Below are 23136 nucleotides of genomic sequence, written 5' to 3'. Positions count from 1 at the left end.
TTTAAATCTTATATTAAAATAAGTTCTTGAAAAGAGTGAGAGTATTTAGCTTCAGTAACACTCAACAAAAGTACAAATCTTATAAAATAATACCTAAGCGCAGTAACAACGTACATTTACTTAAGGATTTTTCACCCCTGCATACAACATAAGACACTGTGAATGATCTGCACTAGTGAAATGCACTAAGGCAAAGCACTAAAAGCACAAGCAAGACTTGACAATCATGCTTTATTCTGGTCGATTTCTTTTAAAAAGGAATCAAATAAACGTATCCTCTTTGAACAGAGATCACACAAGCAATAATCCTTCAAAAACCAGGTTCTCTCTCTTCATGGCTCGGTGTATTTCCATAGGTAATGAAACTAAACTCTCTCTTTACATTTCTCTCTCTTCAGTTAAATAGCATTTATTGGTTTCAATTCAAAAAAACTTCATTGATTGTCAACACAAAATCTAGCTTAGCACCAGTACAATAAAACTGTACTTTTGCTTGTTAAAATACTGTTTGCAGTGAGGGAGAACAGAACATCCGTAGGGTAAAGGGATCATTAATCGTACATTTCAAATAAAGCACCAACCATACAAAGAAATGTTCAATATATCATTTGTTTGATGCACAAAAAGTCAAATATATTAATGACTATTAAATTAAGCACAAACAACAATCAAACGATGAAAATAAAACACACCACGCACCACAAAGCTCGCTGGAATCAGGTACACCAGGAAAATGAGTGACGTAGGAGATGGCTCCATTCTCATGACCTTGAACTGGGCAAGGTGCTGGACAGCATCCAAACAAAAATCTCTCACTCAAGCACTCCACAGGTTTGCTTTTTGCCTGTCTTTTATGAGGACCATCATTATAGGTGACATCAAACAATCTCTTCTTCAGGTTTTGTAAACATGATCATCTCTGGAAAAAAAACAAACTACTGATTCATTGACAACATTTTCTCTGGGGAAAAAACTAAACTTTATAAATAGAAGAGAACAGTCCTTTAGAAAGTAAAAAAAAAAAACCTCTACACAGCACGAAGAAAAAGGTGATGCGGAGATGAGGTGCTCAAAGCAGAGCTGCAGTAGTGAGGTGAGCTGAGGTAAGGTGAGGTAAGGAGGGCAGGGCTGAGGGACATATGCTCTGGGTTAGGGGTCCTCACAGAGAGAATGAGCCTCTCGCAGGTTTACAGAGGAACCATCTGGCCCAGAGGCCTTCCTGCCACAATTAGCTGGGCATAAGCCTCTTAGCTACGCGCAACAGTTCGCCGAGATAAACAAGAAAAAATTGCCTTGCACTGGCACCCCTTCACTATTATTCACACCCCCTCAAGAAAAAACAAACATTAAAACATATCAATGAAAAATTACAACCAAACATGTTCACCCTGATGTCAAGATATACATATATATTTACATATACTTATAGGTTTATATATATATATATATATATATATATATACATATATATGTATGTATATATAAAAAAGTTACTGGATAGTGAAAAACCTACAGATCGGGACCTGAAAGCTGCTTTGCTAGCCTTCTCTAGCCATTCTCTTGGGGGTGACTCCAAACCAAGTTAGTCTCATAGGTCCCTTTCCACTACTGTGAAGGAAGGTGTCTGGGACAAGGGTGTCTTCTGTGAGAAACGGAGCCTTTTTCTGGCGGACACTGAATGTACAAAGTGCTGGTACTGGTAACATGGCATCAGTTGCCAAGGAAAGAGGTCTCCACACCTGTGGACGGCTCCTTACTCATCCCTGGATGTGGCGTAGAGGGAGTGCAGAAAGGGGGAGCTTTTGCTATCGGCCTGAGAGCCTGACTGTTGCATCTGAACTCTCCTCATCCTCCTTTAGAAGCTGTATGGAGGAGCCCAGCAGTCCCTGCAGCTCTGGCACACAACGCACCAGATCCACCGCCTCTTCGTCTTCCTCCTCTTCCTCAGCCGGTCGGAGCTCATCGGGTGCTACGCACGTCTGACTAACCGTCATCTGCCTCCAGAGCTCCGTCCTTGCGATGCTCGCCACCTCAAACTGAGGGTACCTCGCCCGGAATATCCGAGCAGAGACCTTCAGCCGCTTCAACACATCCGTCAGCAAAAACCAGTTGCAAAAACTGTTGAGTAGAGAGAGTTATTGGACTTTTATTATTATCCTTTATTACAATACTGGGTTAAAGTCAGAGACCACCATGTCATTTATTCATTTCTAGTTAAACATTATTCATCTGTCAGCCTCAAGAAACATATATTTAACAAAAAAATTACACAAAATTACTCAAAAACTAAATTTATCACTTTTTAGTATTTAGTAATGTCCATCCTCTGTTTTTATTACAGCTTCCATTCTTTTTGGGAGGCTTGCTTTCAGATACATTTAAAGTTCAGTCTTGGAAGTTGGTTGCATTTTCTGCTTCTCATGGTTCAAGTAATTCTAATAACAAACTCTGATTACACACACATCAGCCTTTTTCTCAGATCTGATGCAAGAGTGGAGTGATTTTCTCCAATCTCTCAAAGATGTTTAAGATCTTTAAGTACTGATTATATGATGGTGACAGTTTCGTTGTTTACCAAGCCTTGCATGCATGTTAGGAGTCCCATTTTCTCTATATCTTTTAATAACCTTTTGAAATTCACATAACGTAACATAGCGACATCTTTGGGAACCTTTTGCTGGGAGGACACAGCTGTAACTCATTTGTTTTGAAAAATAAAATTCAATGCTTTTTAATACCTTTTTCTCTATCTTGCACACACACTCAAATATAGCATGTATTCATGACTATTTTATTCAACAGATTGAATGTATGTGATACATGCTTTGAGACTACTTGATCCTTACACAGTCTTTTCAGTGTGCCTGACTATCAGCTCCGCTGTCCTCTAGCCCTTCATCATCAGTCAGTTTTGACTCTTTCCAACAAAGTCTTTGGGCATCATGTTACAATTTAATTAGGGATGTCCCAATTCGGATTCTTTTTGTCCCCTCCCCAGTCTGATCCAAGTCCTTTAATAATGAGCATCAGCCTATGCCAAGTCCAATCTGCTACAGATAATACACCTCACCTGATGATTTGCTTCATTTTTACTTAATTTTTATATGTGCACAGGAGTATACCCTCTGAACTGACAGCTTTTGTTTTATTAGTCTGAGACTGAATGATGTGGAAAATATCTAAATCTATTTTTTTAAACCAATACTGCAATTGCAGTTCGAACACAATTATTTGCTATAAGCTCTAGGCCTTTTTTTTCCAGCATATCCATTTTTTCAGAGTTGAGGCCTGAATACTGAATGTAGTGTGCCAGACTGCCAGTTCACAAGCTCAATACCCATTTAAAACTGTAAAGACATTGAATAATGTAGGATGTAATTAAAACTGCAGCTCTTATGATTTGAAAACTGCATTTTCAATATTATTTAATTGTTCAGCCCTATACTGGTGTGAAATAACCGTTTTATTGTGCCATGAATTTCACATTGCTCTAATATGACACAGTAGCCACCACTTTCTCTGGGTTTTGAATGTGCTGCTTCTGCATGGCCAGTTTAAACCCGTAAGCGGCATGGTTGGTAAAGCAGAATGTTTCCACTATAGTTTCATTTTTAACTGGTTGTAAAAAACACTGCCGTGGTGTATTATCATATTGTTTTTAAAACAGTCACAAAACAGTTTGTCACATCTTGTTTAGACAAAAAGCGGCGACTATAAACACAGTAGAAACTCTAGAGCTGAAGATATTACAAGTTTTACAAGTTCCCACTTTAAAACAGTTCAACATTGCAGACATTTAAATTGCACTGTTAACTTCTGAAAGCATGGCAATTTGCAGCAGGTTGTAAATTCTGTCCCTTATGATAGTAAAGTAAACAGAGAGCGAACATGAAAGCAAGAAGTGGATCATTATTTTATCTTAGCTGATACCTAATCCATTAAAATGCCGGTAACATACATCCCTAAATGTAATATCTCTGAGAGTAAAAAAAAGACATTTTCAGACATTTCATGACTTTACCTATTTGAATAGGTTACTTATTCACACCTTGAGGAAGGTCTCTGATTTTTGCACAGATCTGAGTGTGCTTTTTCACATTTAGATATTTCCATCCATCCATCCATCATCTAAACCGCTTATCCTTCTGGGTCGCGGTGGGGTGCTGGAGCTTATCCTAGCTGTCACTGGGCGGAAGGCAGGATACACCCTGGACGGGTCGCTAGTCCATCGCAGACATTTAGATATTTCATGACTTAAAATTGTTCAAACCTATTTCAAGACTATATTCAATTTTTTAAGGAGCCATGGGAACTTGAAATTTTGTTAATGCTCATAAAGACAAACTTTTATGTTTTTTTGTGTTTTCATAGAGAATACAGCTGCACAATTGAGGCAGACGCCAAGCTGCCAATTAACACTACACTAACACCTCTTCAGTATGTGCATACTGAATAGAAGAAAACAGAGAAGATAGCCATGTGCACACTTTTTATGTGCCGGTATTTAGACGGATGATAGATAGTCCAAACACAGTAAGGCCAAGCACTGCAAATATTGCTAGCTTTCATTTTCCACCCTAAAGTAGTTTGATAGACTGTAGATATTTAGACCAATTTATTACCTTCTGAAATGTTTCTCACTGCTGCAGGTTTTGAAAAACATACGTTTGTGGTGCCTTTTACGACAGCAGAGTAAACAGCGCAAACACAAAACAAAGGATCAGAATTGGATTTAGCTTATTTAGCCTTTCCCTGATCTATTAAAATATGGCTGACATCTCTAAATGTAATACCTGTAATGGCAAAACATGGCATTTTCAGACATTTTACGACCTTAAAATTTACACGTTTATTTAAGGACTTAAAGGATCCACAGAAACCCCTATTGTGTGTGTATTGTGTTAAGTCGAAATATGCACTGAAAATATACTAAATAACAGAAGTACCTGGATTCTTTTTTTCCCCTCACTGCAAAAATAAATAACATTTATTATTTTGTTCAATGGGTGTTTTGACTGAAAATTAAATAAACAAAAGGCTGGTCTCTGATTTTTGCACAATACTGTATGGATCTTAGACAAGCTGTCACTACTGAATATTTCTGTGCCTTTGATTTTTGTTTTGCAATGCTGAAAAAGGTAATTGTTCAAAACTGGAAACAGAGGCAAACTGACATGAAGAAGCTGGATCTTCACTGTTAATGAGTTATAGTTTTACAACAGAGAAAATTAGAGCTTTAGAGCATTTTCTTAATTATTTAACCTGTCTTAAGATCTATGCAAATGGTCAAAATCGCTGCAGCTTACAGTCATGTACACTAGATCAGATAAACCGTACTGTTTGCAAGGGAAATTTGCTTTGGACACAGACAGTGCCACTACTTTACAAAGAACTATACACATATACAGGTGTACAATACACGTGTGTGTTTGGGTTGCTGTGGTCACTCACCCCTGTGTTAGTGATACTTGAACATGGTAACACGGTAAGAGGGGCTCAGAGGAGAACTCGAACAGAAGGCAGTCCACATCTGAATCCCTGTCCTTCCCTAGCTCTCTACATTCCTCCCCATCTTCCTCTTCAGGCTGAGACAGCAAAAAATCCCAGCAGGCCTCCTGATCCGTCTCTGAGAAAGGATGCGCAAATGCAGATTGAAGGACAGGACAACTCACGCATGAGTGCTGCCCTCTAGTGGACAGTCATTAAAATAACTGCTTAGACCACTGCGGACACTAATTAGGGAAATTCACTCCGGAGATGAAAGACTGTCCTAAATTGGATGTAGCTGTTGTTTAAACTTCATTAATATAAGCTTTAAATAAGAATGATGGTCACTTTTAAAAGTCAACAAACAAACTGGTTTATAAAGTTCTTACCAAACACAGAGCTGCTATAGAAATCCCACTGTAGACTTGGATCCTGATCAGTGCGTCCCTCCAGGTCAGTGAAGTATTCTAAGAGAAAAAACACGTCACTGAATTCAATGAAAATGTAACCAACTTATATTTATTTTCAAGTCTTCTGCTCCATTAAAAGGTTGTACTTACATGCGTCTTCACAATTAATGCAACTATTAAAATAACATTAGTTTTAGAGCTACTAACAGCTAGACTTTGCAGTTCTTCTAACCACTGCTGAAACTGCCTTTGAAAGTGGTTACAGTTGGCACTTTTTCAAATTTGTACAGATGCTACATAGGTACCTGTCAAAATTTCAGAGTGCTGAGCAAACCCATGATGTTCAACTTTAAAGCAGGCAAGTTTCACTTTTGAAAATTCTGAAGAAAATGTATTCAGCAACTGCACTTATCTCAGGCTTTAAATTTATGTAAATGATTATGATTTAAATAAAATTACAGTATGCTTGCTTTTTATGTTTTACTCAAGTATCTACTGTGATGTCCAAAATAGAAAATGAACTGGGATTTAAATGGCATGTGAATTTTACCTTTAAGGAAGGTTTTCATGCTGGGGCTTTGCGCCAGTTTAACAGCTGTCTGGCCAGAGTAGGTGGCCAATGTCGGATCTGCCCCATGGTTCAACAGCATCCACACTGCCGCCAGGTTATCAGCTGCCACTGCATCATGAATAGGGCTGCGGGGATGCAACATTAACAGCTTAACACTTAGTTAATATAATATACGCTGAATACTAAGAAAGCAGAAACCCAAATCTCTTAAGAACCATTGCCTTTCCAATGATACTCTGATTATAGTTGACTGGTAAGAGCACTTTTATTATGTCTATAGCTGGCTATACTTTTAACTGCTCTCGCTCTCTGGTAAATGACAGCAGCTTACCGCGTTCCATCCTGGGCGCTGCAGTTGACATCCGCCCCATGCTTCAGTAGTACCTGCACAATGTGCGTCCAGCCACGAGCGCATGCCTCATGCAGCGCCGTGTAGCCGGCATTGTCCCGACGGTTCACCTCCCTTACATCCTTCTCCAGGCAATACAACACCACTTCCTTTTGAAAAGAAAATCAGAGAAAAAACATTTAAAATCTTGTGTAATAAGCCCAAAACACATTACACTGTATACAGTGATCAGACACTACAATTTCTTGCCTTCTAGCAAAATATCTAATCCATTCCAACCCATTTATAAAGCCTACAGACAGCTGATGTATTTTTTGCTCTTTAACCATATCTTAGCCTGGGAAATACAAAAAATATACTATACCTGGTATCCCAGTCTAGCAGCTCTTTGTAACAGTGTCTCCCCAGCATTTTTGTTCACAATCAATCGCCGGACCTCTGGGGGTACTGGACGGCTCGGGGTGGAATCAAGAGTCCCACCCCTTCCAGGCCCCTTCTTTTTAGGCACAGGAGATGAGGAGCCCTTGGGTCCAGCAAAAGGAGCAGACTTCTTGATGACAGGGCTATCCTCATCTGCGGAAAGGGAAGAAGAGCGCTTCCCAAGTAGCCCTCTTTTGGTCTTAAGCTAAAAAGAATAAATGAGAAATTCATTAAGAAGGACATGACATTGAAAGGACAGCAGCTGCCTTGTGCACTGCACTGGGAGAAGCCCAGCTGCCATATGCGAAAGGGAAACTAATGGCTTTGTACGAATTCCATCTGCCAGTAGGGGGCACCATAAGACCAGCTATTAAGATTAAAAATATGTCACAAGAAGCCACGGTCATTAATCAAGTTCGTTTATCACAATAAAAGTGACCCTTTATTAAATCTACCTTTTTCTGCTCCTCTGTATCACACAAGTGCTTGCTCTTGAACTTCCTCTTTCCTGGAGGTTTGTCATTTAATTCTGGGGAGGTGGGGCTCTCTTGGCGTCGCATGGTCCCTGAGCGGGTGTACAGGGACCTCCTGGGGCTGAGGTCGGGACCGGGTGTTCCACTTGTCAAAGTGGCACTAAGACGTGGGTAAGCACTTGTCTTCTCATCTGCAACAATTTCGACAAAGACTTCCTTTCGAGTCTAATTCGCTACTTCAATTTCATAACAGGATGAACATCATCATGAATAAGCATACCTTCAATTAAATGAAGCATAGGTTATACTTGCCTAGTTCAAAACCACAATTAATGCAACTAAAGCTTTACTACATCTCCTAAATCTGTTCAAACGTTTTTTCCATTTACCTGTACTCTCGTCTTCTTCAGCACCTAGCCTCTCATCTTTCTCCCCGTCTGCCACCTTGTCCTTCTCTGTGATGTACTCCCCATTCTGGTACTTGCGGTTCCTACAGCGCTTTCTCTTTTTCATTGACGCTGTGTCTCCTCCATCTGCTCCCTTGGCCTTATCTGCACCCCTCTCCTCACACCGGGGATTGAGCCGAGGCCTTCCCCGCGGCCGGCGGAGTGGGGCTGCCGGAGTGTGAATTGGTGGAGGTGGGGAAGATGGGGGATCTGGAGGAGGAGGTGTAGGCGGAGAAGCAAAACTCCAGTCTCTCAGCAAAGCCTCATCTGTGCGCCGACGAGCTCGTCTCAGTCGCGGAGAGGCCTCCTCCTGAGACTCAGACTCTTTGCTAGGTCGTCCAGGGCTGCTGAGAGAGCTAGGGTCCTCATCACCCAGGGTACTGCTGATTGGGCTGCTCTCGCAACCTGGGGCAAAAGGGCAGGGACAGACATTCAATCAAGCTTCACCACGAAGGTACGTGTTGCAAGGCACCGAAATGAATTTCTAAGGCATATGGAAACAAGTTAAAGAATAACATAAAAAAACGAACATTACCGGTTTTGTTTGTGGCAGCACATTCCATTTTAACAGGAATGCTCCTCCCTTTGCGAATCTTGCCCCCTACTTCAGGGGCCAGACATGTGCTATCCTTCAGCGGACTTCTCTCCACAGCAGGTAGCACATTTTTCTTCTGTTAGAACACAAAAACATCCAAACTAAAATGAATGAACCTGAATTTGCTTGACTAAAACTACAATTAATATTAGTAAAACAGCTGTTAATATTTAGTTAGATTAAATATGGCATAACATTTTATAACAAATACAACTCACTTTTTTAGAGGTAGGGCCTTGCATTATTGTGGCACTCTCCTTCTCTTGCTGTTTTTTTATTAGTGTTGCAGTCTTCTTCGGTGTCGCAGGAGACGTCTTATCCTTAGTGGGCTTTCTTGCTTTCTTTTGTTTGGTGACTGGTACTTTTCCTTTGGAAGGGCTATCCTCTTTGGCACCATTTGTTTTCTTCTCTGCTTCTGTTTCTGTTATAGTCTGAGTCTGAAGAATAGATAGAGCTATCCCTTCAAGCTTAGAATGAGCAGAGGGCTCCACCTGTGCTATAAGCTCTTTTCTTGTTATGTCCTCCTCAAGGTCTCGGGCCAGTTTATTCTCTTTCCTGCCAGCTTTAATAATACTGGAAGCACATTTTTTCTTGGGGGTGCTGAGCTTTGACCTCTGGCCACCATCGCCTGTCAAATTTTCAAACTGCTTTGTCTGTTTGTCATGTTTCTTTTCTTTGGACACAGTAACAGTTGTGGCCTCCTGGGTGTTAACTAGTAGTGGGACATCTTTAGGTGGGGAGGTTCTGTCTGGTTTGGAGTCCTGCTGTTCTGAGGCTCTGGATGGCATAAAGCTGGTGGCCACAGTCTGCAGTAGTGGAGGGTTCTGACACCTGTTGAGCAAGCTTGCCACTTCAGGCTTCCTGGACCCTACAGCAGACAGATTACAGTAGTTTTCACCAGTCAGTGCAGTGGTCTCAAGAGCTTTCTGCTTCACTATTGACTCTAGGTTGGACAAAGGGGACTTGGTTTTCTCCCATTTTTCTTCCTCCACTTTAGTAGGACTTATTTCAGAGCTATGAAACAGGGGGGTCTCACAATGTATGCTGCCTTTGACTTTAGATGGGCCTTGTGTCTGACTTGGTGGTTTCGGCACTGATGTCTCCTGGGAAAGAACACTAGGCTGTTGCCATGAAGAATTAATAACTGGAGGTGCATACCCTGCTTTTCCACCCAAAGACTTTCTAGGTGATTGTGAGTTTGCTGTAATGTGTAGTGGTGTGGATAAAAGCTCCTGTGGTCCAAGTAAAGAAGTACTAGCAGAATGCTTGATGCCTTTATTTTGCTGGGTTTTAACTGTGCCTGGTGGTGCCTTCTTACCCCTAGAGGCCAACTGCTCTCCTTGATCAATAATGGAAATAGTCTCCTGTTTAGCATATGTCTGAAGATCTTCCACGAAAGCAGCACTTTTTCCATCTTTGCTACGTAGGGTAGATGCTAGTATGGGGCTTGCCACGCCTACATATGTACCTGGTAGACTGTTTAATGAACCTTGAGCGGAGACTTTGCCCCATGATGCACTCGGTTCTACACTGTGGTGATTGCTGAGTTTTGAGGAAGATCTCTGAGCTGCGCCATTTCGTTGGGTGTCTGGTAAAAGTGTGTAGGTTGTGGCAGTACCAAAAGCGGCAGTCTGAGGCCTTTTGGAGGCATGAATGTTCTTCTGATGAGGTTCGATGGAGCGATGCTCAATGGCAGAAGTTGGGCTATTTTGAGCATCTTTGACGCTTTTTTGACGTTTCGATTTAGAAGACAAATCAAGGGGTACATCCCTTGCCTCTGGGGAACAAGAAGCATTGTGCTCCTCAGTAGAGGATGAAGGCTTCGGTTTCAAAAATGCCATGGTCTTTTCAACCCCTCTGTACTGTGGGCATTTTTCTACGAGGCTAAGCAACCTGCTCTGAGTGCTAATGTTGGCTAGTGCTGAGCTACAGCAGATGGCAGCGGTGGGAGAGATGGTGTAACGAGTTGGTGGGGCTGAGCTTTGTGAGGGCTGTTGTACTGGGAGAGCAATAGCTGGGCTAGCAGAAGAAGACACTGTGGATTTGTGCTCTCCTACATTTTTGCAGCCCTTAGTGTTAGCGTTAGAGTCACTTCTGCCTTTAGACGCCGGTGACAGAGGTTTCTTCTCAAGAGCAAGGCCTCTACCCACAGAAAAGTGATAAGGGTAAGTTTTGAGCCTTGGCGTCATACTTGAGCCAGAACTCGCCGTTGGACAGTCCTTTTGAAACTGACTAGCTGTGGCTTCTCTCAGGGCGGCAATCTGGCCCAATCCTGGAGGCAAGGTGATCTTACAAAGAGGGGAAGAAAAGTTAGGAGAGGGCAAGAAAGCAACAGGTTGCCCTGTCTTAAAAAGTGTTGAGCACTGGAATCCTGGGGGAAGGCTGATCACAGGCTGGGTGTGGCCAGGGCTATGAGGAGTTTTCTTATTTGGGTTGATGCCACCATGAACAGAGTTCACCGAGTCCTCTGCACCAACTTTAATACCACAAGGCCAGTGGTGAGTGGGGTAGATGCCAGCACCATCAGCCTTGGCTTTGGGAACCTCTGTCCTATCGGGCAACGGCGTGCTCAAAGGATCAGTGCTGAACACAGGGGCATTGTTGCAAGGTTGGGAGGGAGGGACTTCAGGACAATGGTTTGAATTGCTGGCCTTGCTAGCCTTGCTGGCCTCTGAGCAGACACCAGGCGTTTTGCAGCCTGTGGATGTCCTCAGCTTGTTCTGCTGACTGTGAGGAACGTCTCCTCTGAGTTCAGGAGGCAGTGTCTGCTGTGGATTCCCCACCATGCTCTCAGAGGCCTGGGCAGGGGCACTGCTCTCTCTGCTCACTGTGCCTCCATCCCCCACACTCATTGGCGAGGGATCCACCTGGACAAACAACAAAGTATTGAGGAATAACATAGATATGAGACAAATAAGATAAGCTTATACAATTCTAAATAAAATGATTATTTATATATATTATATATATATATATAAGATGATAAGGTCATCTAATTATACATTTAAATTTTCACCTGCATAGGCGTTTGTTTCAACACAGCATTCCTCAGGGTGTGCTAACAGGTGCGTGTTTACAAAATTTTCTTCTGTATATGGCACAGAGCTTCAAATGAAAAGAAAATTTCAGGTATAAGAAACAACTCTGATTAGATAACAAGACTTTCCAGAAACAAAATCACAATAATTTAAAATCTTATCATTATTAAAATATTCATAGCCATCCATGCAACATCTCTAATAAACACTGACCCTGTTTAAGTGTCCATGTGAGATAATAAAATCCATACTTCACTATAAACTAAAACCTTCTAATCCATACCACTAAGTGTTACATTTTGTTTGATCTGACTTTATTCTAAGCTTGCCAAGAACATGAGGGTAACAAAGATGTGTGACAAGCTCAGCTAAGATATTTTTTGTCCTATTAATGATTACAGTATTCCACCAAGATTTGATTTGATCCAACTCATCAAATCAGTAATTCAATAAAAACGTTTATCAAAAAGTTTACCTACATTATGGTTATTTCCTAACAGTTGTGTTTTTGTTACTGTTTTTGGAATTCCTTGTAATGATATTGTTTTTCAAGTACCTTCCCACTAAGCAAAGAAAACAAGCATCAAACTATTCCCTATTCTGCTCTATTATCTTTACCCCAACTTTAATTGACAGTTCACAAACATTATAAATTCATAAAAAAAAAACACTTCATGGCTTTACAATGTTGTGGGTTCCAGAGGGCCAAGACCATGGATTTTATTTAAACAAACAACACATATGGATTTCATGTAAGAAAACTCATAGAAATTATGACAGAAATTTTGCTAAACTAATTAAGATCTATAACAGATGTTTTAACAAGGTGGTACTGCTTTATGTATTAAACAAATACAACAGAAGCAAAGTGTTCAGCAAAACAGAGCAGAGCAGTTAAAAACAGGTACAGGTTTTGTTTAAGGTATTCACACTAACTCAGGAATACAAAAATCACTATAATGAAAACAATTACTGAGTATGTTAGAGTATTGCATAATATGGTCTTCTCAAAGCAAGCTTACAAACGAAGGCACTGTAAATAGAAGGCAAGGAGTTGCATAAATGCTCATTCTCTAATTTACAATGTAAAATGTCGGGAGTAAGAAACTAGTCAGAAACTTCCTGTAAGAAAGGTTCCTTTCAAAAGATGTCACAATTTCCTTTAAGTTCAGAGTTAAGCAGGAATAAAGATCTCTGTGCTGATGTAATGTAACATCCTGTTTATAAGGAATCCAACAATAATCTTGAAACTTTATCCATAGTCGAGTCAATAATACTATCAGTCAGCAAGATGACGTATCATCATAAGGCAACTATTAATTTCAACAAATATTTCACCTGAACTGTGACTCTACATTTCAACTTTTGAATGTCAGGGAAAAGAATCATCCAAGCACGTTTTTGCAACGGTTCAGATCTAATCTCAGCAGTGCAGCATTTTTGATCAGGACTCAGAGGGAAGGCAAGTGGCTGCATTCCTGGGGTGGATGGACCCCAGTAAGGGTCAATAAGGGTCACTGAGAAACGGAGTGGAGGACATCCTGATTCAAGTTTCCAAGAATGTCCGCCACCTCCTGCAGAGGTGTCACAGTATTACCATGTACTATGGTTTGAAATCTTGGAATTAAAAAAAATGCCTTAATAGAAAACTGAAAAAATATGGGCATTGTCCAGTAATGTGGCAACAGGGACTGACTACCCAGGGTCCGTACTGCATTTTTCCACTAAGCAGTACAGTACAGCACAGTACAGTTACAAATCTGAACCAAAATCATCTGTACCTTGATCAAGTACCTGTGTCCCATCGCATAACAGAACTGTGAAAGTAGGCAGAGTTCTCTTTTGCATTAGGAGTAAACACAAAGTTCTGATTCACCTTTTACTTGCCTATTTTTTTAATGCAAGTCACAGACAACAATTAAGGACAGGAGCTCTAGGTAATGTTTTTTTTTAAATGGCAGTCATCTGACTCTAGCACACAGCATCATGATTCTGTGACAATTGCGTTTGACCAATCAGCAGTGTGCACCAATTCTAGCTCCACCCAAAAGTTCTGATTAGGTGTGCTTAGTACTCCGGCCAGGAGGGTATTCAAATGAAGCACAAGGTACTCAGGTACAGTACAGCTCACTGGACAGCAGAAATCACAAAAAAATTCAACAATCACGGATTTATAACCCTGCTCATACTGCACTGCTCTGTGGAAAAACACCACAAGTTGAGGGAGCCCTTAAAAGCACCTGGACTAAATTTTTCGCTTTGCTGTACAATTTCAAATTTTAGAAGGGTGGGATCACAGACGCTGCATTTGCACAGGGCCCAAAGAAACTCATGGAGGAGTCCAGACTCTATTGCTGTGGCACCACCATAAACTAGACTTCATTTACATGACAGCGGGTCCCTCTTAGACTAATGGGTCATCTGACTCCACGTGATGATTGCATTTGACCAATCAGTGGTCTGCACGATTTCTGGCCCCGCCTATACATTCCAGCTCAGTACACTTGGTACCCCAGCTAGAAGGGTAACCAAATTTAGTTCAGGTTCTCAGGTAAACTACCGCTCACATGGCAGTGGATATGACAACAAATTGTGTGATCATGGACTTATAACCATACCATTCCCCACTGCTCAGTGGAAAAACATCTTAAGTTGCAGGGGGCTTCAAGGAACCTAGACTAAATTTTTTGCTTTGCTGAACAATTTTAAACTTAAGGGGGGACCAAAAGGTTGCTTTTGCACAGGGCCCAAAAATTTGTGGAATGCCAAAAAGAGACATGGAGGAGTCAGGACTCTATTGCTCTGGCACCAACACAAACTAGATTGCATGTGCAAGACAGCGGACCCCTCTTGGTGCTCTCCTTCAGAACAAACACGATCAACAGTGACCTAGCTTTGAACATCACTGCTCAGGCCATGCAGCAGGAATAGTGGGTGCTGCATAGTTGGCTGCTGACTGCAGCCATCTTCTTTGTACACTGCAGTTTACTCCTTTATGCCACTCTGTACTCTCTATTCTTCCATCACATTTTACCTGTTGGTAAACACTAACCTTGTCCACATGACCTACATGCTAGCTTTGGAATTTTCAGAACCTCAACCTTTTTTAGTACAAACATATAGAAAAAACAGATGGTGCACTTTTTCCACAAAGCATAGCACAGTAATACATTTGGTACAAGTGGTCGTCTTTCTTTTTTTGTCACACCCAACACCAACACTTGCATTACTCTTGCTCTGTTAAGGTAAATGTGTCAATACTTCAAGGGGAATTCGACTTTTTTTTTCAAAATTTCTCCATGATTAAATCACTGAGACGTAAAAAGTCAAGCAGAATGGTTTGTTGTGAAATAGTGCACTGTAGAGAAAGTTACTCAGATTTATTTACAATGGTGGTGACAGAAGCAGGAGTCGCAACATCCACAGCACAAATATAGCCATTTTATTTACTATCCAAAACCACGGTAATGCTGATACTGGTAAAAGGTCAAAAAAGCAGTAAATCGCATATTTTTTTTTCTTTGGGTATTACTTTGCCTCAACTCATGTATGTACCTCTCCACCACTGATTTGGAATCTAAAAAAAATAAATGAATAAATAACCTTCTCCTTTCTAACCTAATCTTATCTGAAAACAACATCTCAGACATCGGACCACGTATTTATAACAATTTCATGTAATAATTTTCTTGGAGGCTGCTTTTAGAAGCATTAAACTCTTACGGTATCTCGTTCATATCACTACCACTGTCAACAATTCTGACTCAGTGAGTTTCTCTAGAATGGTTTATTTCATATAAAACCACTCTGATTGACTTTTTATATTTTAAAGGTTTAATTATGCAGATATTTTGAAAAAATAGTGGAATTGTCCTTTAGGCTCCCCGTTTAAGCTTGGGTATGACACAAAAAAGAACAATCACCAGATTTGGTGAAAAATACTAATTACACATTATTTTATGTGCATCGGATCAGAACATATTGTATTGCACATGAATCCACACCTTTGCATTTTGGAAACACTGAGGATTTCAATATATGTGAAATAATCATCAAGTACTCAAAGTACTAGTGCTATGTTATGAGATTAATTTCAAGAAAATATAGTCTTAGAATAATAGAGATGGTGTTTTCACAACATCTCAAAGAGCAGACGTACAACTAAACAAAGACTAAAACCATATGGAAACTCAGCTTCAACAAACAACTGAGAAATACGTTTTTTTGCCAAAAGACAAAGAAGTGGAGTAACAACAACGCAGGTTACAAAATTTGCCAATGAATCGGTTTTCTATAGCGCTCTAGTGTTAGGGCAGGTTTTGAGTAAGGCCCGTTGATAAGATGCTCAGAAGTCAAACGGAGGTAACTGACTGGAAGAAGTTCATCTGACTCTATGTAGTACATATCAAAATAACTGAGGGTGACGTCTTTCAGTACTTAAGTGTTCTTCTATGGCCGGGTGGCTAACTCCAGGTCTGAAGGGCCAGAGTCCAGCACAGTTTGGTGATTTTCCTACACAAACACACCTAAAATCATCAGTTAATTGCCAAGTTCAGTTGGTGCGGTAAGAGCTGGAAAATCACCACACTGAACAGAATCCTCTACTTCGAAGTGGCCAATTTTTCATTCCGAACAAAAGCGAATCGAGACTGCAGAAACACAGGAATTAGTTTTTTAACGATGTCTCTGAAAGAATCAAACAAGCGCGTGCAGCAGTCGGACAGACCGAGCGGTCAGCGGAGCTCACAGCTCTCTCTCTCCAGGTCAGACGGAGCGGAGCTTCGTCTGGACCGGCAGCGGTGCTTATTTGTAAAGTTCAGGCTCCGCCGTGAGCCCACACGAGCTCGTGTCGGTGCCGTTTTTAGCGTTACGGTCAAGCCGTCTCGCCCCCCTCGCCGACACACTTCACGTGAGAGACCCAAAGAGAAGCCAGAAGCACAAGCTCTGCACCGAGTGGACACGGGGCCCCGATCTACCAGGGTGGCTTTATTGTGCTGGTACGGACCTACACGGCGCCGAAAAGCGAGGGCTGAACACGGCAACACCACCCGGTCTCCGCCTATGTAGTCTGGAGCCGGTGGCTCTGGGTCCGCGGGCTGCGCAGCCCTGAGGCTCTCACAGGCACAAAGGAGACAGATCCGAGTGGCCGAGAGCCGAGTGGAGAGAGACGACGAGCACAGGTGATCACGCCTTCGCTGGGATAAAACAGCTTGTCCGCAGAAAAAACAATGTCCTATTACTCCAACTCTGACCAGCCCGGCTCGTCGACCGAGCTCAAGGCTGATGAACAATCGCAGGCTCACACACGCACACAATACTGGAGAACGGAGGTGCCGGGGGTGGGGGGCTTCGGTCTGTTAAAAATAGGCTAAAAGCACCACAACAACAACAACTCCCCGAGATCCACAAACGACTGAAAGGGCGAGGTGCACAAACACACCAGCAGCACAATGTAGGTCTCCTGCGCGGGGATTATCCGAAAGAGAATTTGCTGCGCGGAGAGCCATAGCCACACTGTTGATGCACTCGTGCGGCCACAACGCGGCCAAAAACTAACGACACGTTCCTCCCTGTGTAGCCGGCTATCAAACAGAGCCCGAAAAAAGCCACAGATCCCTGTAAACTGAACAAGCCGAGACGTGTTTGGCAGTGACCACGACGAAGTAGCCCGAGCATGACGTCTTTTCCCAAGGAGAGCTGGCTAAAAGAAAGCGAGAGAGAGACAGCATTTAGAGGGTGATATCACCTACATGAGGAAACATCGTACTTTTGGCTGTCTCTGCACATTCTCTCATGGGCTGCTTGAAGAAAACAACATAAAATAACTGAAGGTTCATGTACAACGAGCACGTTTAGGGATCGCTAACCACCGCGTGCTACTCGGACTGCTCGACGGAGAACGAGCCATGTTCGTACTTAGCAAGGTGTTCTAAATTGAAGCAGCACATTTCAGCTCCCTGCGCAGCGAAGTCTCCTCGAAGCAACTATCCGTGTGCATTAACGCTGCCTGTTAGAGACATGTTAGAGACTAGCCGTCTGACCGCGGACGGAAAAAAGGCTCCGAAACAGTGTTTTTGTCGGGCCGCTCCGGGACTGAACATGTTCAGAAACGTGACATAGCCCCCCGAACCGAGCCTCCGTCTACAGCCCTGAATAATTCCAAAAAGATCATTTAGGCGAGCGAGAGAGCGATGGCAGGAGGTACAAACATTCACCAACCCGTCTGACCGACATTTGGGGGATGTTGGTGCATCGAGAGAAAGGCTTTACTCCCGTCGTTTTGGTATCCGTCGGTCGCAGTTCACTAATCCCTACGATTTTGGTTCCGAAAGTCCGGGGGGTTCGTCAAGACAACCCCGTAGCGTAGCTCAGCCACTGCTCTCTGGTGGGAGAGAGGGGCAGATGGAGGCGCGCTGGCGCTGGGAGTTGTAGTGTTTCTAAACCCACGCCCTCGCCGTGTCAACCCCGAGCTGGGAGGAGCGGGGACTGCAGGTACCGGCATGCAACGCGGGAGTCCAGCCGCTTGAGGGGGGAAAAGGGGGGTCGCAACGGTGCGCTAAAACTGAAAAAAGCCCTTACCCAAGTAACAAAGTGAAAACACGGCGCCTAAACCAAGCGGGTTACGCGTCCCCAGACTCCGTGCGTGTGATATAATGAGCCTCGGTGGTCGCAGAGGATTTCTCCTGAGATTACGGGTCGCGTTCATGTAGTCTATTCGAGAAGGCAGGCACAAAAAAAAGAGTTGGAGAAGGTGCTGGTCGGTTGAAGCGTAGCGGCGAAATGAACACGCGGGGCTAAGGGCTAGTTCAACTCGGCCATGAGAGTCAGGGCTGCGGGGCGAGCTTCGCCCTCAGACATCGCCCACAGGGAACGACGGCACCCCGTAACACATCCCTGTGTTATTTCATATTTCTTAGACTCGCCTCCGGAGAAATTCTCTTTAAAGAACTTGACAACACGCAAGTCCACCGTCTTAACAAACCGCGACCCGCAGTTTTTGTAACGGTCGTTCTTAAGTTTCTGAAGAGCAGTTAAAAAAAAAATAATAAAAACATACCGACACTAGTTCACCCATTCTATGTTTAGACTAATGCACATTATTTATTTATTATTCCACAATACCATATGATAATGCTTATTATTCGTGCTCTGGGGCACATTTTATATCGTTTAAATATGAAATATTAAAAGACTTAAGTATTCTGGTCATGGCGCGTTTACAGACTGTGGTAAATGCTACACAGGCTGCGAGAGTCCGGTGGAAAGAGGTCATGTTTAATACATATTATAAATTCAGCCAGCGACGCAGGACTCCATACATCTAATTTCAACTCATTTAAAGTCCTGTGCTCCCCTGTATGAACATTTCTACCTGAAATGCACAACAGTTTAAATCTGTGTGTTTATCGGGAGATATTAGTTCGGAGAAGGATAGTTAGCCAATGCAGAGCGTTTATAAGGCTTTCAGAAGCCACACCTCAAGGTCACAGCAGCAGTAGACTGTGGCTTAGTATGTGTATTAATCTTCTTTATATAAAGTTGACTTAAGCAATCAACTTTACATTATTATTATTTTAATTCTCCAAAAGCCTCTGAAAGAGCATTCAAAGTATAATAACAAAACCAAATATATCAGTCTGTTGTCAACAGACTACATCTTTAATTAATCTCTTTGTTTTGTTTTCTGTAGTTCACTAGTTATAATGAAAATTATCCTGCAGGATAATTCTCAGCCAAGGGTCACAATAGCAAAAGGTGACAACTTACAAGTTCATTATGCCCATTTTCGCATCAGTATCAGCTTTTCCACAAGGCTGCCTATACATGTTCACATGTTCAGTCAGTGAAATAAGTAAAGAATCAAAGGTGCTTTGTGTTTTGCTGGCATATTTCTGATTCACTGCTGCTCACCTGTCTATACACATGACTTATCATGACATCTGAATTTGAAGTGACCACCACTGTTAAATCAGTGACTGGAGGAAAGAAAGGCTTTTCCTCAGCTTGTGAGGAACTCCCCACCACCATTAGGTCACATCATTCCTGAGGTCACACCAAGTAAAATCACATCTAGAAAGAAATATATGGCTCAAACTTAAAAAAGGAACACTCCATGCACTTAAGTCATCCATGACTGGGGGATCACAAGGATGCAACTAGCTGTGCTCCCAATAAGATGGAAACACAACAGTATACCTCTCTTTCCTTCTGATATATGCTAGGTATTCATATTTAGGCATTTTCATAGTCATATCGTTGAGGTGGTTGACAATTGTGCACGTACAGTGTTTTGATGACATTTAGTGCCAACTTATTACACAGTGAAGGATGTGTTTACTCCTTTTGACTAACTGGTGAAATGTCATGCAATAGAGGAGACACCTGCCACCCTAGGAGGTACCTGGCTACACATGGCTACAAACTGAGCTTCATGATCGCTAAGCCAAAATGTGATTTTTTTTTTTTTTTGGTAAACTGTACTTACTCTAACCTTAATTCATTATACAACATAATGGCAATTCGAACTGTTTGCATGAATGCATCAGGAAATTACTTTTAATAAGTGGACGTTTGCTATTCTGTCTGTATAAATCTTAATGCTACACAAATACAAGATACATGTATATCCGTCATTCTTTTCATACTTGCAAGTGTATGATATTTGGAATCTTTATTTCAGTGTTAAAGTTTACAGCTCTTGAAGTTGCAGGTCTCGTGGCTTGTGTTACCTATCATTGATCAGCTAACTAATTTAAAATTTTAACATGCAGTTAACAAGGTGGTTGTCAAGTTTAAAAACGAACTCTTTATTATACCCTGCCTTGCCCTTATTTGCTCTGCATCTTGTCCTTTTTTTTCTTCACACAGCCTGCATCTCTTGGGCTTTGGCCAGACACAGTGTGACACTACAACCACAACTTTAACTGTCTTTTAACAACACTGTTCAGAGGCACTTTATACTGTATTGGAGGCTGCAGCCTAGAATGAGGGCCAGACTCCACGGCATAGCCAACATTTTCTTTCCCAGGGTTATTCTAGTTTTTCTACATCACATTCTTGACCACTGACAATTCACATGGATGGACCACAGCATAAACTAGCAACGTAGGCCCAGAGTAATTAGCCTAATAGACTCTCCCTCAGCTGTGTGGCGACACTGATACATCCTCGGAGTCGACGACTAGCAGAAACCCGGAGTGAATAATATAGCGCTTCTCCGCACCTTCACATCATTATTAAAACTCCTTAATAGAAACAGCGGTTTAAAAAAGTATATTATTTACATTTACCTCGGTTGACAAGCTATCTGTAATTAAAGACGAAGGAGACAGTTTGCCGCCTTGGACTATTGCAAAGTCAGTTCAGTCGCATTAAAACGGCCTGAGAGATGTGATGAGCAGTTCTTCCAGACGATGACCTATTTCTCTTTATTAATCTCACATACTCAAATTTGGGATCCCAGAAACAGCAACACAGCTCGACCAACTCGTCTACGCGTGTGAACACATACAATTCGAGAAAGCCTGTCCGCCCTCGGCCATTTAGTCCACTAAGCCTACACAGTCTCATGTGCCATTACTAAGAGAGAAGGCATTCCACCGAAACGACAACAGGAGACACAAACATTGCTAACAGCCTAGCATGCTGTGAATTGTGGTCTTTCTGATAAAGGGGCGAGAGTGCGACAGGCTACATGCTGCCTGGACCGCGCAGGACTGATAAAGGTAAGTTAGGTTACTGAATTTACTGAAGCCAGACGCCTTCACACAGGCTGTTCGGAGCTTTTTCCAGTTATCGACTAGAGACAGAGAGAGAGATGGAGCGGTCTCTGCCGCTGACAGTCCGAGCAGCCGCCGTCTAGCATGTTCCGAAACGGCAGGCTAATGTTATGGGCTCTCCCGCCTCAACTCCCCACAAAAGCCTGAGGTAAAACAGCCCTGCGTCTCACCACGACTCTGACATTCAAAAGTTAGACACAAAGACTGAGCCGTTAGTCCGGGCCTGACTCTGCGAGGTGGCGGACGGAGAAAAGACGGTGTCACCTCCCCCATTTAGTGGCACGAAAACGACAAAACCGAAGATTCGACTCTCGCCGTGGTGCCGGACGCCTGTGTGCGGCACGGGACAGTTTAACGGCAGGCCAGCGCGTGGCTGAGGCGGGCCGTGTCCGAGGTGACAGCCTGAGAGAGAGGATGCAAAACATCGCCACACACTCGCGAAAGCACGCTGAAGGAATTAAAGAAGCACGGACTGCACTGACCGCGGGGCCGCTGCTCTTCATCACTTTTGTAGGCCTAAAACACATGTCACAGCCTGTCCCAGTCGCCTGAAGACTGCGGATGAGTTACCCTTATCATTAGCCTCTCACTCATCTGAAACGTAACGGCAGTCCTGAGTTCGGAAGGCTGCGTTAGACCACCATTAGTCCCGGCTGACAAAGAGCAGACACTCCGCTGGAGTAAATCCGGACCCTCACGTATGCACTCGTGCAAGCGGCAAAGTTTACAGAGTTGGCTATCGCCGTCCATGGCGTTTTGCAGTGTCCCCTTTAATGCCCCCTCGATCGCCGCTCCGGCTCGCCTTTGTTAATCGCGTGGTGCCGCGCCGCCTTACCTTACCGCCTCGAGCCGACCCCGCGCGCCTTCCAGCGGCCAGTGTTCACGAAGAAACCGCTGAACCTACGGGTGCCTGTGGCTTTCGCTTCGGTTCAACAGAGCGATCGAGCGTAGGATTGAAGCCAGTGAGGATTTCGGGCTTCTCCCCGCGATCTTCCCTCATCGCCAGTTTTCGACCGCAGCAGCTGGAGAAGAAAGTCGCGCTTCCAGGGTCCTAATGCCTGCCTTCTTCTCACAGGTGAGCCGAGTCTAAAGGCTGATCCTGGTGGAATAAACTAACTTCATTTATTTACGCGGTCATGTTCGTAGCTCTTGTTCCCACGTGTAGAGTGTTGTCAATCTGCATTTTGTTCTTTTTACTTATCTTTTAGTTATTTGTTTATTTTTTAAAGGTTTCACTTATTAGTCCGTGGGCTCCCACAGCCCTGGACAAAAGGGTTTCCAGTCCAGTGGAGAGTCATAGTTAACTGTACTGTTCAGATCTGATGGCACAGTATGTAAGATTTCTGACATTTAAAGTTTGTTAAAATTTAAAAACCCTAACTGTAATTAAATCAATATAATACTGCCAGCATCCTTGGTACACTGACCACATGGTAATTGTGTATCAGCCCAGCTCAGGTGCTCATACATAAAAAAGAACACAAAGAAACAGTAGACTAGTGAAGCAAAAGATGTAACTTCTTGCACCTTTAATCAGTATCTGTGAAAATACGGCCATCATGAGATTA

At 42.7% G+C, this 23136-nt stretch overlaps 1 protein-coding gene across 2 annotated transcripts; it reads right to left on the bottom strand.

Moving 5' to 3' along the window:
* Window positions 1-824: 824 nt before the first annotated feature.
* On the bottom strand, window positions 825-22591 carry bcorl1 (BCL6 corepressor-like 1). 2 transcript variants are annotated; one of them, XM_036568956.1, is made up of 12 exons: window positions 22404-22591; window positions 11768-11856; window positions 8970-11618; window positions 8692-8827; window positions 8100-8561; window positions 7693-7901; window positions 7182-7442; window positions 6800-6966; window positions 6448-6593; window positions 5877-5954; window positions 5452-5626; window positions 825-2118 (listed from the first exon to the last, which is right to left on the bottom strand). In XM_036568956.1, the coding sequence occupies exons 2-12, from the start codon at window positions 11771-11773 to the stop codon at window positions 1806-1808; spliced, it is 4602 nt and encodes a 1533-aa protein (XP_036424849.1). In that variant the 5' UTR covers window positions 11774-11856; window positions 22404-22591; the 3' UTR covers window positions 825-1805. The 2 variants fall into 2 exon arrangements, with proteins under 2 accessions (XP_036424849.1, XP_036424847.1); XM_036568954.1 differs by lacking the exon at window positions 22404-22591 and adding an exon at window positions 18009-18168.
* Between the last annotated feature and the right edge of the window lie 545 nt (window positions 22592-23136).

The sequence above is a fragment of the Colossoma macropomum genome, unplaced genomic scaffold (genome assembly GCF_904425465.1).
Source record: "Colossoma macropomum unplaced genomic scaffold, Colossoma_macropomum, whole genome shotgun sequence".
NCBI classification, from domain to species: domain Eukaryota; kingdom Metazoa; phylum Chordata; class Actinopteri; order Characiformes; family Serrasalmidae; genus Colossoma; species Colossoma macropomum.
The sequence above is the reverse complement of the archived record's forward strand: the minus strand, read 5'-3'. Positions and strand labels throughout refer to the sequence as shown.

Bases quoted from the DNA above. Each gene is read 5' to 3' on its own strand.
- bcorl1 (XM_036568956.1), bottom strand. The intron at 8,562-8,691 runs GTAATGTTCGTT...CTTTTGCCCCAG, and splicing joins TGCTGCCACAAACAAAACCG to GTTGCGAGAGCAGCCCAATC. The intron at 5,627-5,876 runs GTAAGAACTTTA...ATCCTTTCTCAG, and splicing joins CTATAGCAGCTCTGTGTTTG to AGACGGATCAGGAGGCCTGC.